Here is a 13,819-nt window from a genome sequence, read left to right on the forward strand (position 1 = left end):
TGGCGTGCAGGCAAGACACTTTGCATTCCTGATGCTTTGTCTCGTGCCCCAGTCAGCCACCCTACGCCTGAAGACGAGGTACTGTGCACTGAAGCGGCAGTCTCCCTTAGGACCGTAGTAACCGTGAGGGCCGTCACAGCGACAGAGGAAGACGATGACAAGACCCTCGAGGAAATCCGTGCAGCAGCAAGAGCTGACCCTGCATATGTTCGTCTGCTCAACTGTGTGACTTCAGGGTTTCCTGCAAACCGCTATGACCTTCACAACTCCTTGCTCCCATATTGGAAAATACGGGACGAACTCTACGCCGACGGTGATCTCGTCCTCTATGGCGTGAGAGTTGTGGTTCCTGCCGCCCTACGTCGTCGTACCCTGACCCGCTTACATGACAGTCACCGGGGCGCTGAGGCAACTAAGCGACGGGCGAGTCAAACTGTCTTCTGGCCGGGAATCAACTCTGACATAGCAAACACAGTTCAAGCCTGAGCAGTGCCAGATTCTCCAGCCTAGCCAGCAGAAGGAACCTCTGCTGAATGACGACAACCCTACTAGACCCTTTGAATCTGTGTCGGCCGACTTTTTGTCGTAGCAGGAAGTCCTTCTTGGTCGTCGTCGACAGACTCTCAGGTTGGCCCGTTGTCGTCCCTTGTCATGGTGATACCACATCTGCCACTACCATCCGGATCTTCTGCCGCTACTTCCGAGAGGTTGGTGTTCCCCTTCGCCTGCGCACCGACGGAGGACCCCAGTTTACCAGCCAAGAGTTCCGGCACTTCATGGACCGATGGGGAGTCCGGCATGTAGTCACCTCCCCGCACTACCCACAGTCTAATGGTCATGCCGAGGCCGCAGTGAAGACCGTCAAACATCTCATAATGAAGGTAGCGCCCTCCGGCAATATTGACTGTGAAGAGTTCGACCGAGGTTTATTGGAACTTCGCAACACTCCCAACTTCACTGGACGCTCACCGGCCCAGATCCTCTTCGGACGTCCACTAAGATCTTGTGTCCCTGCCCACCCGCACTCCTTCTCCGAGGACTGGCAGGCCAAGGCTGAAGACTGCGACCGCCGTGCAGCTGCCCGTGCCAAGGATTCTACAGCTCGGTACGACCAGCATGCCCAACCTCTTCCTAGGCTGAAGATTGGCCAGCACGTCAGGATCCAGGACCGGACATCCCACCGCTGGGACAAGGTCGGGGTCATTATGGGCATCGGCAGGTTGAGGACCTATGAAGTGCGTCTCCCTAGTGGCCGGGTGTATTGGCGGAATCGTCGCTTCCTCCGCCCTGTGCAGTATCCCAGTGAAGAGTCCCTTCCCCAGCGTGAGTCCGACGGTGATGACCCGCCTGCTGAGCCCCGTCGATCTGCAAGACTCCAGCGCAAGCAGTCCGCTCGAGATTGAAACTACGAGCGTGAAGGGGGGAGGGAGATGTATGATGGGAATTTGTATATCCATAGATGTATACATACTGTAAGATAGGATATGCAGCGACGTCTGGCAACTCAGCCAGAGTCTGCCCATCTCAGTTGGCGCCCGGCTATCCTCACTGACGGAGAGGAGCCGTGTCTCTGTATTCCCTGTACCGTATTTTGTAGCAATAAGGACCTACTACTATACCTGGATCTTTCACTCATCCCTGATGTACTCCTGAAAGACTACGGAACTACACAACACAGCTGGAACTAGTTTTTTTCTATTTTTTGGGATGAGGTAGTTAGTTAAAATATGGCATGACAAGCAAAAGTTAAATTTATGAAAGGAATTACTATATAAAAAAAGCTTTGTTGGATATATTGTTTTCTGTATTTTGGGCTGGAATTAGTGGTTTTATATTCTTGGGTGAGCTAGTTAGTAAAAAAAAGTTATGACAGGCGAAAGAAGAACCAGAACAGAGTTATAACATGTTGTAATATATATATATATATATATATATATATATATATATATATATATATATATATATATATATATATATATATATATATATATATATATATATATATATATATATATATATATATATATATATATATATATATATATATATATATATATATATATATATATATATATATAAATAAACATCTGTGTTGGATTTATTACTTATCTTCGGGAGTGAGTGAGTGAGTCAGTTATAATTACGACCTGAACGCTTTGAAGAGGAGGTAATATCAAGACACCTCTCCATCTGAGGTTATTGACCTCTCCGCTGGCGTCTCAATCTCTTTTCTTCTGCTGGAGCAGTGCCGAGCGAGATTTTGTTTTGCTGTTGTATTGATATTTGTCCTTGAGCTGCCTACTTTGCTGTAAAAAAAATGTCGTAATTAAACTTTTGATAGATGTAGAAGGAGGGAAGGGATGAGAGAAAGGAAGAAGTGAAGAGGGTAGAGAGGAGCTAAGTGGAAATGGATGTGTAGATTGAGATAGGCACGATTTAGGAGTAGAAGAGGGAGAAAGAGGAGGAGGAAGAAAAGAAAAGAAGGGCAGAGACAAAAAATACAGGAAATACAATGAGGAAGAAAAGGAGGTGGAGGTCAAACGAGAAAAGGAGGAGGAGGAGGCGAGGAAAACCAGGCGCTGTACCGAACATAGTAATTGACAGGTACAGACGAAGATGTATCACTGCTTGTATGTTGGTTATTCTTTGTTGTTACTACGCGTCACCGGCCCGGTACACCACGACGGTTATTGTTTGTAATGAGGAAGTAAGTCAGCGTGCCTCTATGTCTCGTACTTGTATGTACATAAGCACTATAATAATAATTTCTTTTCTGTATGAAGTGTCATGAGTAAGAATCACATGGCTGGAATTTGTGGGTCCCGACCGGACCCACACTACCTCCTCCCTCGTGTCAGGGGCGTGCACAGTGTAGATGGCATAGGCAAGCTCTGAGTGTCAAATGGATTCAACCAGAACCACAACTCGCATACAGCTACCACTTTGGAAAAAGAGCTCAAATATCAAAGCGTAGAGACAGCGTGGGTCCGCCCGGACCCAGCGTTACAGTTCTAGAGTTAATGTATCAGAACTTTTGCAATCCTCTTAAATCTTTCAACATATTCCTCCAATCCCTTAAACGACGGACAAAGAGGAGGCAGTGGAAGTCAATAGCCAGGATCGGAACTGTTATCCGTTCCACTCTTCCTTCTCTTCTTCCTGCCTCACTCTTTCTCCTCCTCTTCCTCCTTCTGATCTTTCTTCACATCGCGTTCAGTCCTCTTTTTCTGATTCAAATGTTTCTTCGATTCTCCTCGTTCAGAAGATAAGATAAGAGAGAGAGAGAGAGAGAGAGAGAGAGAGAGAGAGAGAGAGAGAGAGAGAGAAGCCATCTCGAGACTATTGCGTCACGGTGACCTTGTCTCAGCCTGTGTTCCTTTGTGTGTGTCTGTGTATTTGTTTTTTCGTGTCTGTCTGTCTGTCTGTCTGTCTGTCTCCTGGTTCGTGTGTGTGTCTTTCTTTTATTTCTGCCTTTCTGTCTGTCTGCCTGTCTGTATCTACTTGTCTTTTTATGTGTGTGTGTGTGTGTGTGTGTGTGTGTGTGTGTGTGTGTGTGTGTTTCCTCGTCCGTCTGTTTGTGCGTATTCTCTCTCTCTCTCTCTCTCTCTCTCTCTCTCTCTCTCTCTCTCTCTCTCTCTCTCTCTCTCTCTCTCTCTCTCTCTCTCTCTCTCTCTATATCTATATATATATATATATATATATATATATATATATATATATATATATATATATATCGTGGTGGTTACGTGTTAGTGTTATTTGTATCATTATTATTTTTGTATTTTTTTTTCTATTTTATCATGTCTACTAGTTTTTTTTTCTCTTTATTTGTCTTCTTTCTTGTTTATGTGTTATCAGTGTTATGATTATTAGTATTAGTGTAATTTCTGTATTGCTTCTGTGTTGTCATGTTTTAGTCGCTATCATTTTCCTCTTTTTTGTTATCATCATCATCATCGTCAGCATTATCGGCTAGCCTAATGCCGTCTTCGTAACGTAACTAGTGCTGCGATAAATTTTTCTTGGCGAGCATTATCATTGTGGATTAAGTTGCATTTTCTTCGCATTATTATGATTCATGTTGTATGTTTTTGGCGTCATTGTTCTCTGTATTGATCGTTAGTCTTTCGTTTGTCCAGTTTTACTTTTTTTTCGATGGAGTTTATGTAGAATTACTATGTATATATTTTTATGGATTATTATTTCTACTGTTGTTTGTTTTATTATAACTGTTACTATTGTATTTTTATTAATGTTATTTATTTTTCACTTCTGAGCGTTATCGTCAGTGTTAATGTTTTTCTTATTTATCTCTCCCGCGGAAGGAGCTATTATAGCATTTCTTAGCCTCAAATAAATGCCACCCACCTCTAGTACGCTCGTTTTATACGTTACGGATATTATAGTCAATCAAACGTTCACTGCGTCACAAATACCTACGTTATCTCACCCTTCTCCCACCTGTCAAAGCCACTCCTATCAATGCCACCCACCTCTAGTACGCCTGTTTTATACGCTACAGATATTATTGTCAGTCAAACGTTTATTACTGTGCCTCAAATATGTTACCCCACCCTTCTCCCAATCAATGCCATCGCCTGTTTTATATGCTACAGATATTATAGTCAATCAAACGTTCACTGCCTCACAAGTATGTTATTCCACCCTTCTCCCACCTATCAAAGCCCCTAAATGAATCACCTGAAATTTATGTACGGTTGTCACGAGAGGCCTCGGGAACACAAGAGCGATCAGAAACCCTCGCACAAACCACGGAAAGAGGCGGAGGATCTCTGGCCCGGGGGAAAGGTCATGAGCAAGGAGGATAGAAGAGAGGTAGGGTCATATTCTTCATTAAACACAGCGGCGCCCAAACACACATATTTGGCAAGGCTCTCGTAGCGTATTTGGCATTTCCAGGGATAGTTTTATAACCCTGATGGTAGTTTAAAGCTTCTTCTGTACCATAAACATGAAAACACTTCATGAAAACCAGATTAATCTCCTTTTCGGCCTCTTGAAGTAGTTTATGTGAGAGGCCGGAGCGTCTGAGAATACCGACCGTAGTGTCATGCAGGTCGGAAAGGGATCCATAATGCCTAATAGAAAAAGTTCATGCCATAATTTTTACTACAGCGGTCTTAGGGAGTGGCGATACCTGTAACTCACAATTTTGTCTCTAATTATGCTCTGAAGTAGCTTACCTACAATTGAAGTTAGACTAATGGGTCGGTAGTTACCTGGTATTTTTTTGTCTCCTTTCTTAAAAATCGGTGTCACGTTAGCCTTTTTCCAATCCGAAGGGACGATGCCTTGTCGCAAGGACATATTGAATACGGTAGTGAGGGAGGAGAGTATTTCGCTCTTTGTTTCTTTAAGCAGTATAGGATATACTTTGTCGGGTCCGGGACTTTTATTTGTTTTAAGTGAATGGAGAGCTTTAAGGACTTCATCGGTTATTATTTCAAAATTAGGCAATGCATGCTCGAGATTTACAATAGTACTAGTGTTGTTGGTAGCGAGAGGGAGACTGTTAGTATTAATTAAACACCGAGGAAAAGTAATTGTTTAAGAGGTCTGCAATGTGTTGGCTGTCAGTCACTAGTGCACCGTCGCTGTTTGTTAAAGGTCCAATACCACTTTTGATCGCCTTTCTGTTGTTTATGTAACTGAAGAAAGATTTCGGATTATTTTTACAGTTGGCTGCAATATTTTCTTCATATCTACGCTTTGCCTGACCTACTAGTCTTTTTACTCGTCGCCTGGCATCATTATAAAGTCTAATATTTTCGGGCGTACTTTGTTCTTTCTTTAATCTGTAAAACAATTTTCTCTCATTGACTGATTGTTTAATTTCGCTATTAAACCACGGTGGGCTTTTATTAGTGTTAATTCGCTTCTCGCACAAGGGGACGAATGTGTTCTGCTGAGTGAGTAAGTGATTTTTAAGGCTTAGCCAGGCTTCATCTACGCTGCCGTCATCTGATAGTTGTATTTCTGTTAGTTTTTGTCGGATTTCTACGAAGTTAGCTCTAATGAAATTGGGCACCTTTACTTTATTTTCAGTCACTGATGATTGAGCTCTAATGTCGACGCGCACTAATTAATGATCGCAAGAACCGAGGTGTTCTCCTACCGTGACACTACTGACTAGGTTATCTTGGGTCGTTATAACAAGGTCGAGTATATTATTTTGTCGAGTTGGCTCAGAAACCATTTGGCTTAGATAATTTTCTTCTAGAAATTCGATCATTCTATGTGACTTGCCTTCTGTACCTGACAGTGTCGCCCAGTCGATATGGGGGAGGTTAAAGTCTCCTAATATCAGTGAGTCGTTGTTATTAAGTGAGAGAGAGAGAGAGAGAGAGAGAGAGAGAGAGAGAGAGAGAGAGAGAGAGAGAGAGAGAGAGAGAGAGAGAGAGAGAGAAAATGCAAATCGTGGAGGTCGCTGCCGGAGCCAAGACCTAATTTGGTGCGTGCGGGGCGGGCGGTGAGGACAGTAGCGAGGCCAGCCTCTCCGGGCCTTCCGTGCGGGGTCAGGAGAGGTCAGAGCACCCTGCCGCGCCTCCCGTCCCCGTGTTGCCCCGGCCCTGCCCGACACACCCTTCCCGCCATAATATTCTGCCTTCGTTTCGGCACAGACTGAGAGCTGGACGGAACATTAGAATTATTTTAGGACCCCTTCAGCGCCTATTGTTTTCTTTTTTTCCTCTCGCTTTCCTTTTTCTTTTGTCCGTTTTTGTTTGGGATTGTTTTTTTTTCCGATTCCACACGTCCTTCGTCAGCAGAAAATGGGATTGGGTCTTGTTCTTTTTGTTTATGCCTCGTCTGGTTTTCTGTATTTTTTTTTTTTTTCCTCGGCGCGTCATAGTATTGCAACAAAAATGGAATGCTGAGGGATTAGGTCGTCTTTCTTTAGGGCAGGGGCTCCCTACCATTGTTAGCTCATTACCCTGCTCTCCACACCTCCTTTCACTCATTACCCCATTTTGCTTATGCTTCCACAACTGCATTGTAGCCCATACTTTAAAAAAATGAATTAATATAATTGTGTGTGGTATATTATGCAGGGAAGTAAAGAACTTTTGAATAAAAGGACAGAAAAGGACAGATTCAGCTGCCCTAGTCTAAAGCCTAATACATTGGGTATAATTTTACTACGAATTTTTTTCTTGGCTACCCTCTGTCTCCTGATTATCCGATTTTAGGGTGTCTGAGGTCGTCTTCTTTTAGGGGTGTCTGTGTTTTGTGTGATTAGAAGCAAGACGGAGACAGAGACACGCCAGTCCTCGTCGACAGACCGACCTGGTCGGCTAGGCTGACGTCAGCCGATAGAATCGATCTGTCGGCACTTTCCCCTTCCTTTCATGAGCCTGTGGCCCTTCCTCGGAGGGACGTACGCGCTTGACCCCGACGGGCTCCATTATATAGCCCGTGTCCCCACCCTTGAAGTGTGGACAAATATCTAAAAAAATAAAAGAGGGATAGGAGGAGGAGGAGGAGGAGGAGGAGGAGGAGGAGGCGGAGGCATATGAAAATGAGTGAGTGTTGGTGGGAATGGACTGTTTTGCTGGTCATTTTGAATGTCATTTTTGTTTCTTTTTTCATCACTTCTCAAATCTGACCGAAAAGTAAACCAAAGAAGGGCGTTGCGCCTTACTTGCTGTATGTTTGAGGAAGAACAGCATGTTTTTTATTTTATTTTGTTGTTGAGTGGAATCCCCCCCCCAAAAAAACACTAATAGCCTTTCCGAAGAAAGAAGTGTTGCTTTTTTAGAAGAGAATGTGTCCAACCATTCTCTCCTTTTCCATTCCACATCCTCTTCTCTCACTCCTTTATGTACAGTTTCTTTTATATATCCAATATCTCTAAATGTAGCACTTTTTAAATACTGTTACATCTATTTTACTGATATACTTTCTTTTCTTAATATTTCTTTTGCTTATAAATATTTTTCATTCATTGTGTTCCGTGATGTTGTGATAGAATTATATTAGTTTATTTTTCTTTCATGTGTTGTATATTGAGGAAGTATGTTGTGTTGCTCTTGTAAGGCTCACCATTTTTTTGTCAGTTTTGAGATTATCGAAAATTTTGTGTATTGGAAAATTATGTAGTGAGGAAAAAGTGTTTATTCTCATCATGGGATGTGTGTGTGTGTGTGTGTGTGTGTGTGTGTGTGTGTGTGTGTGTGTGTGTGTGTGTGTGTAACAGAGGACATTTCACGGGAACAATTTGAAGGATGAAATGATAATGTGAATGAAGGTGATCGAAAGAAAAGATGAAGTAAAGAATGATAGGCTTATAGAGAGAACAAAAGTGCATGACAAGATTGAAGATAAAAAGTTGTATTGCGCCCTGGCTAGGCCTAATATTTTTTTTCGGCGGTAAATAACAAAATCGTTGTTCAGTATAAGTAAAAAAATAAATAGAATAAAACGTTAAGTGTATTATTCGGAATGAGAACTGAGAAGAATTCTTCATGTAACTATGACATTTTTCGTGCCGAGGTAAAAAATATAACCCTGGTTCAGTTTAAGAAGAAAAAGATTTAGAAGAAAACCTTAAGTGTATTAGGCGGAATGGGAGCGAAGTGGAAATTTTTCTGAATTATTCTGGCCGTGAAGTTCTCGTTCGTAATGGACAGGACGAAGAGCACGAGGAAGAATATTAACACTGAAATATTTTCTGCCTTAATGGACGGAGGTTAACGGCGGCAGGGTTAGCGGGTTGGCTGCCGGCAATTGCTGACGAGTCGTCTTGAAGATGTCGTTCGTTGTTCTCTCCTGTCCATTGTTTTGTGTGTGGATTTATAACATTCCTTTTCCATTCCACATCCTCTTCTCTCACTCCTCTATGTATATTTTCTTTTACATATCCAATATCTTTAAACGTAGCACTTATTAAATACTGTTACATCTATTTTACTAATATACTTTCCTTTCTTATTATTTATTTTACTTATAAGTATTTTTCATTCATATTATCTCTCTTCTTTTCCTTCACCTCACTTATTTTCCTCAGCTTTTTCTTTCATTTTTTTTGTTTGTTTGCAGGTGGCAAATTTTACTCACTCGTACTGTGGTTATTGTCTTAGTTGATGCATTCACTTTGCCTCTAACTCATTATTTTCAACACGTGATGAAACGCGTTACTGGAACCATTATTCACCGCTATCCGTAGCCAATATACATTTTAACACTGCCCTGCTATCTGTGTGCTTTCCACTCACGTATTCACCTTTTAATCAGTGTGTCTCACTTTTGTTCTGTAACTAATCAAAACGCATCAGTAAAAACATTATTTGATCTAGTTTATGATTTTTTCTTAACATTTTTTTTTAATTCTTTCAGTTCACAAACTGATCACCTTTTACTCATTTTGCCTTCACCTCCATTTTCCAATACTAATTTAAATGTGTTTCATAAGAAAAAATATTCGCATTCATCCGTTCCATTTTATTCTATTTATAACACTATCTTGCCGTCCACACGCCTTGCATTAATTTATTCACATTTTGATCAATTTGGCGTCACCAAGTCTTCTTTTCGTAATTAAAATCCGTTACTGAAAACTTAAATCGCTCTATTTCGTTGATGATATTTTCCTGACACTTTCCCTTCCCTACTCTTTGCAGTCACCTCCTGGACACCTTTGCAATTCAACACGTATATTTTACTCTAATTGCAACCTTGTAACAAATTTGCCTATACCATTTCCTCTCCTTGGTAATTAAAACCCGTCACTGAACACATCATTCGTTCTAATTAGCTGTGAATATATTCCTGGCACTTTTTTCCTTCCTTACTCTCTGCAGTCACCGCCTGTACACATTTTACAACTCATGTTATAGTAGGATATCAATGTATTATTATTATTTAATATCACCACGAATTAGGCATACAATTGTCAATGGAAAAACCCACGACAGATAGATCACGCCACCTTATAGGAATGTCGTCCGTCAGTGTTTACCGTCTCAGTTTTGTATACTTCGCACTCCGATGGTGCGTGGAGGTCACCTTGACATACGTGACCAATTGTAACAATTATTTTCCAACCTGTAACTCGCACTCCTTCACGAGAGTCCGACTGACACACAACGACAGTCGCTCTCGCTCCGTCGCTTCTTGTACATAAAGGCTACGAATATAATTCGCCTTAAGGAAGCTGAAGTCATAATCAACACTCTTTAAACGCCCCCCGACAAGCCCGTTACATTTGGTTGGCAGCGGTCACCCCGCGCCTGTGCCTTCGCGACCTCGTTCTCCTCCAAGCCACGAGAACTCACCAACAAACTCCGGGGACAGGCGTACTAGGGAAGAAGGAGTCAACGCACCTGCCGTCCGCGGCAACGCACCTGCCGTCCGCGGCAACGCACCTGCCGTCCGCGGCAACGCACCAGCCGTCCGCGGCATCTCACGAGGCGCCAGCTACGTGCAACTCACAAGGCGCCAGCTACAAGCATCTCACAAGGCGCCAGCTACGTGCAACCCTACAGGCTCTACAGCCTCCAAGCCTCGAGCACACCGGCTACAAGCAACTCTACAGGCGTCCAGCCTACAAGCCTACAGGCTCTACAGCCTCCAAGCCTCGAGCACACCAGCAGCAACTCTACAGGCGTCCAGCCTACAAGCCTCGAGCACACCGGCTACAAGCAACTCTACAGGCGTCCAGCCTACAAGCCTACAGGCTCTACAGCCTACAAGCCTCGAGCACGCCAGCTACTAGCACCTCACAAGGCGCCAGCTACAAGCATCTCACAAGGCGCCAGCTACGTGCAACTCACAAGGCGCCAGCTACAAGCATCTCACAAGGCGCCAGCTACGTGCAACTCACAAGGCACCAGCTACGTGCAACTCACAAGTCGCCAGCTTCAAGCACCTCACTAGGCGCCAGGTACAAGCACCTCACCAAGCGCCGGCTACAAGCCTACAGGCTCTACAGCCTCCAAGCCTCGAGCACACCAGCAGCAACTCTACAGGCGTCCAGCCTACAAGCCTCGAGCACACCGGCTACAAGCAACTCTACAGGCGTCCAGCCTACAAGCCTCGAGCACACCGGCTACAAGCAACTCTACAGGCGTCCAGCCTACAAGCCTCGAGCACACCAGATGTAAGCAACTCTACAGGCGTCCGTCCTACAAGCCTCGAACACACCAGCTACAAGCAACTCTACAAGCGTCCACTATCGAGATGTGTTAACATACTCAAAAGAACCTGAACTATAAATCTCGATTGTATACGATAGTTCAGTAACACAACCAGTCTCTTTCTTTATACCATAAAAAAAAAATTTGTTTTCGGTTTTCACCTCGGACTCAGCCGTCACTGTGGCTGCCATAAATGCAGCGATTGCTCACTGGGAGCAAAACACCTGCATCAGATTCCAGCTCACGTCCAACCTCGCTCAACGGCACGTCAGGTTTTTTGAAGGGTCTGGATGCTGGTCGTATGTCGGCATGTTGGCCCAGAATGGACAAGACATTTCCATTGGAAGTGGCTGCAAAGAAGTAAGTACACTATGGTAATATTATGTCGTAACACAATAAATTATATAGTTACCATACTGCACTCCCCAATACCGCTCACTCTACACTGGTTCTGCTCCCATGACATACTCTGTTCCCTCAACATTTAAAACTTATGCCACTTGGTTTAACTGTCTTTCCATGCCTCTACTGATTCCTTGCATTAAACCTTCCCATGAAGTCTTCTCCTGAAACCTTCCTCTATTAAGAAACCATACGAAAGTAAATGAAATTCAGGAGTCGCAGCTGTTTGCACAGAAGATGACAGCACCACAAAAGCATTACCATTGATAACTAAATAATAAATAGTAATAATAATAGATGAGATAATGATGAATAACAATAACAAAAATAATGGTAGCTATTATGTGTGTGTGTGTGTGTGTGTGTGTGTGTGTGTGTGTGTGTGTGTGTGTGTGTGTGTAGTAATTTAGTTGCCAGAGGCTTGACAAAGTCTTAATAACATCGTTCTCCTCGACGCGGGTCAGCTCGGCATTGTCGCCCATGAGATCGGCCACGCCATTGGGTTCGTTCACGAGCAGAGTCGCCCCGACCGTGACGACTATGTGGTCATCAATTATGGCAACATCCAAACTGGCAGGGAAAACAACTTCAATAAGTACAGCACGTCAGTGGTCAACACCTACGGCATACCATACGACTACTCATCCGACATGCACTACGGCTCTACGGTGAGGGACTTTGCATGAGTATGGTTTCCTTCTTACCATGATGACTATACGCTCCCCTATTGTAAAACGTCTCGTCGTCTTAGGGCCAGTTTTACAGTCCAATACAGCAAGTTTGCGAGCTCCCCTACCAAACGGGGGCTTCGTGGTGCAGTGGTTAGCACACTCGGCTCACAATCGAGAGAGCCTGGGTTCGATTCCCGGGCAGAGGGGAAAAATTTTGGCGGCTTTTCTGATACCCTATGCCCCTGTCCACCCAGCAGTGAATGGGTACCTGGTATTAATTGGGGTTTGTGTCCCGTCTCCTGGGGTCTGTTCCCTTCTATAATTCCTTCCCCCTCCTGTCTCTATCCGGCATATGACCATAGATGTTGCGCCGACTAAACCAAACTTTCCTTTTCCCCAACCAAACACAAAATATGACGAAAATTCCTTGTAGCTCTAGTTGATATAAAAAGGTGGAGGGAATTTTAGGAAAATACACAGGAAATCTCTTAATTAGTATATCATGTAATGAGTAGAATTAGCGGATCATTGTAGTGGATACGGTTTGGTTTGGGCGCTTACAATGACAGAGGGCCAGTTTCACAGTTCCCCATGATGGGTTCGTAAGCTCCCAAACCAATACCAGAGCCTTCGAAATTTCCTTGTATAGTGTCTGGTGTTTATATTTAAGTTCACAAATTTTATGAAACTATACAGGAGAAGGCTTGTGTATTTAGTGTGGCATCGAAGACCTCACCATTTTGGATTGTATGGGATTCTATAGTTTGGTTCGGGCTGTTACGAAGACACTGTTTTGGACTGTGAAATCGGCTCAGAGTGTTGGACTGTCGAACTGGCCCTTAACTCCCCGCAGCAGACTCTCACCTTGACACATTTTTCAGGGCTTCACCAACAACGGCAAGACGACCATCGCCACCCTATATCCCTTGGCGCAGGAGCTCATCGGCCAGCGCACGGGACTCTCTCACAGGGACATACTATTGACCAACACTATGTACGGCTGCATCAGTGAGTATGATATATGAGTAATTAAGGGGCTACTATTACACTGGGCAAATTTTCCGTCGATCTTCAGTCAAACCACGATTTCCGCTGGCGTGGTTCTCATTTGATTCTTGTTATTGCTGATGATGATGATGATGGTGAGTAATACCGTCGTCCTTCGGTGAAATCTACCGTAGCTTTGGAAGATCGTGGACACGTCAGAAAACCACGGAAATATGAGAACCACGACAGCGGAAATCGTGGTATGATCATGTTTCCTAAAGGCCCTTCCATCTAAGCGAGAAAAATGAGAAAAAATCAACACTCACGCAAACCATTTCATAATATATATCAACGCATTTGTTTATGCATCATCTATTTTTTGGGGTTTATATCATGGCAAAAATGTGGCCCGTCGCTGGTACACGGTAGAGCCACAAATTTGGCCTGTCGCTGCTACCGGGTTTAAAGAAAAGCGTGTCAGTGGAAGCGACAAACAATGAAACTCTAATGTAAGTAAGTTACGGCACATGTACAGTATTTTTTTTATCCAGTTTCCCTTATCCAGTTCTTCCCTTAAGTTGTGGCTGCCATTAATATTACTATAAT

At 43.5% G+C, this 13,819-nt stretch overlaps 2 protein-coding genes across 2 annotated transcripts; both read left to right on the forward strand.

Annotated features, from left to right (window-relative positions):
* Positions 1-597: 597 nt before the first annotated feature.
* Positions 598-1,403, forward strand: LOC126994886 (uncharacterized). The gene has a single exon (XM_050854153.1). The coding sequence runs from the start codon at positions 777-779 to the stop codon at positions 1,401-1,403; it is 627 nt and encodes a 208-aa protein (XP_050710110.1). The 5' UTR covers positions 598-776.
* Positions 1,404-11,341: 9,938 nt separating this feature from the next.
* On the forward strand, positions 11,342-13,234 carry LOC126994887 (blastula protease 10-like; the record flags this gene model as incomplete). Its single annotated transcript, XM_050854154.1, has 3 exons — positions 11,342-11,513; positions 12,020-12,223; positions 13,108-13,234. Coding segments are annotated over exons 1-3 (382 nt in total), but the record flags the coding sequence as incomplete, so codon positions are not given.
* Positions 13,235-13,819: the final 585 nt, after the last annotated feature.

This window comes from Eriocheir sinensis, unplaced genomic scaffold (assembly GCF_024679095.1).
Source record: "Eriocheir sinensis breed Jianghai 21 unplaced genomic scaffold, ASM2467909v1 Scaffold907, whole genome shotgun sequence".
In the NCBI taxonomy this organism is placed as follows: domain Eukaryota; kingdom Metazoa; phylum Arthropoda; class Malacostraca; order Decapoda; family Varunidae; genus Eriocheir; species Eriocheir sinensis.

What these genes read in the sequence shown, in the direction of transcription:
- LOC126994886 (XM_050854153.1), top strand. Translation starts at nt 777, where the DNA reads ATGGACCGATGGGGAGTCCGGCATGTAGTCACCTCCCCGCACTACCCA.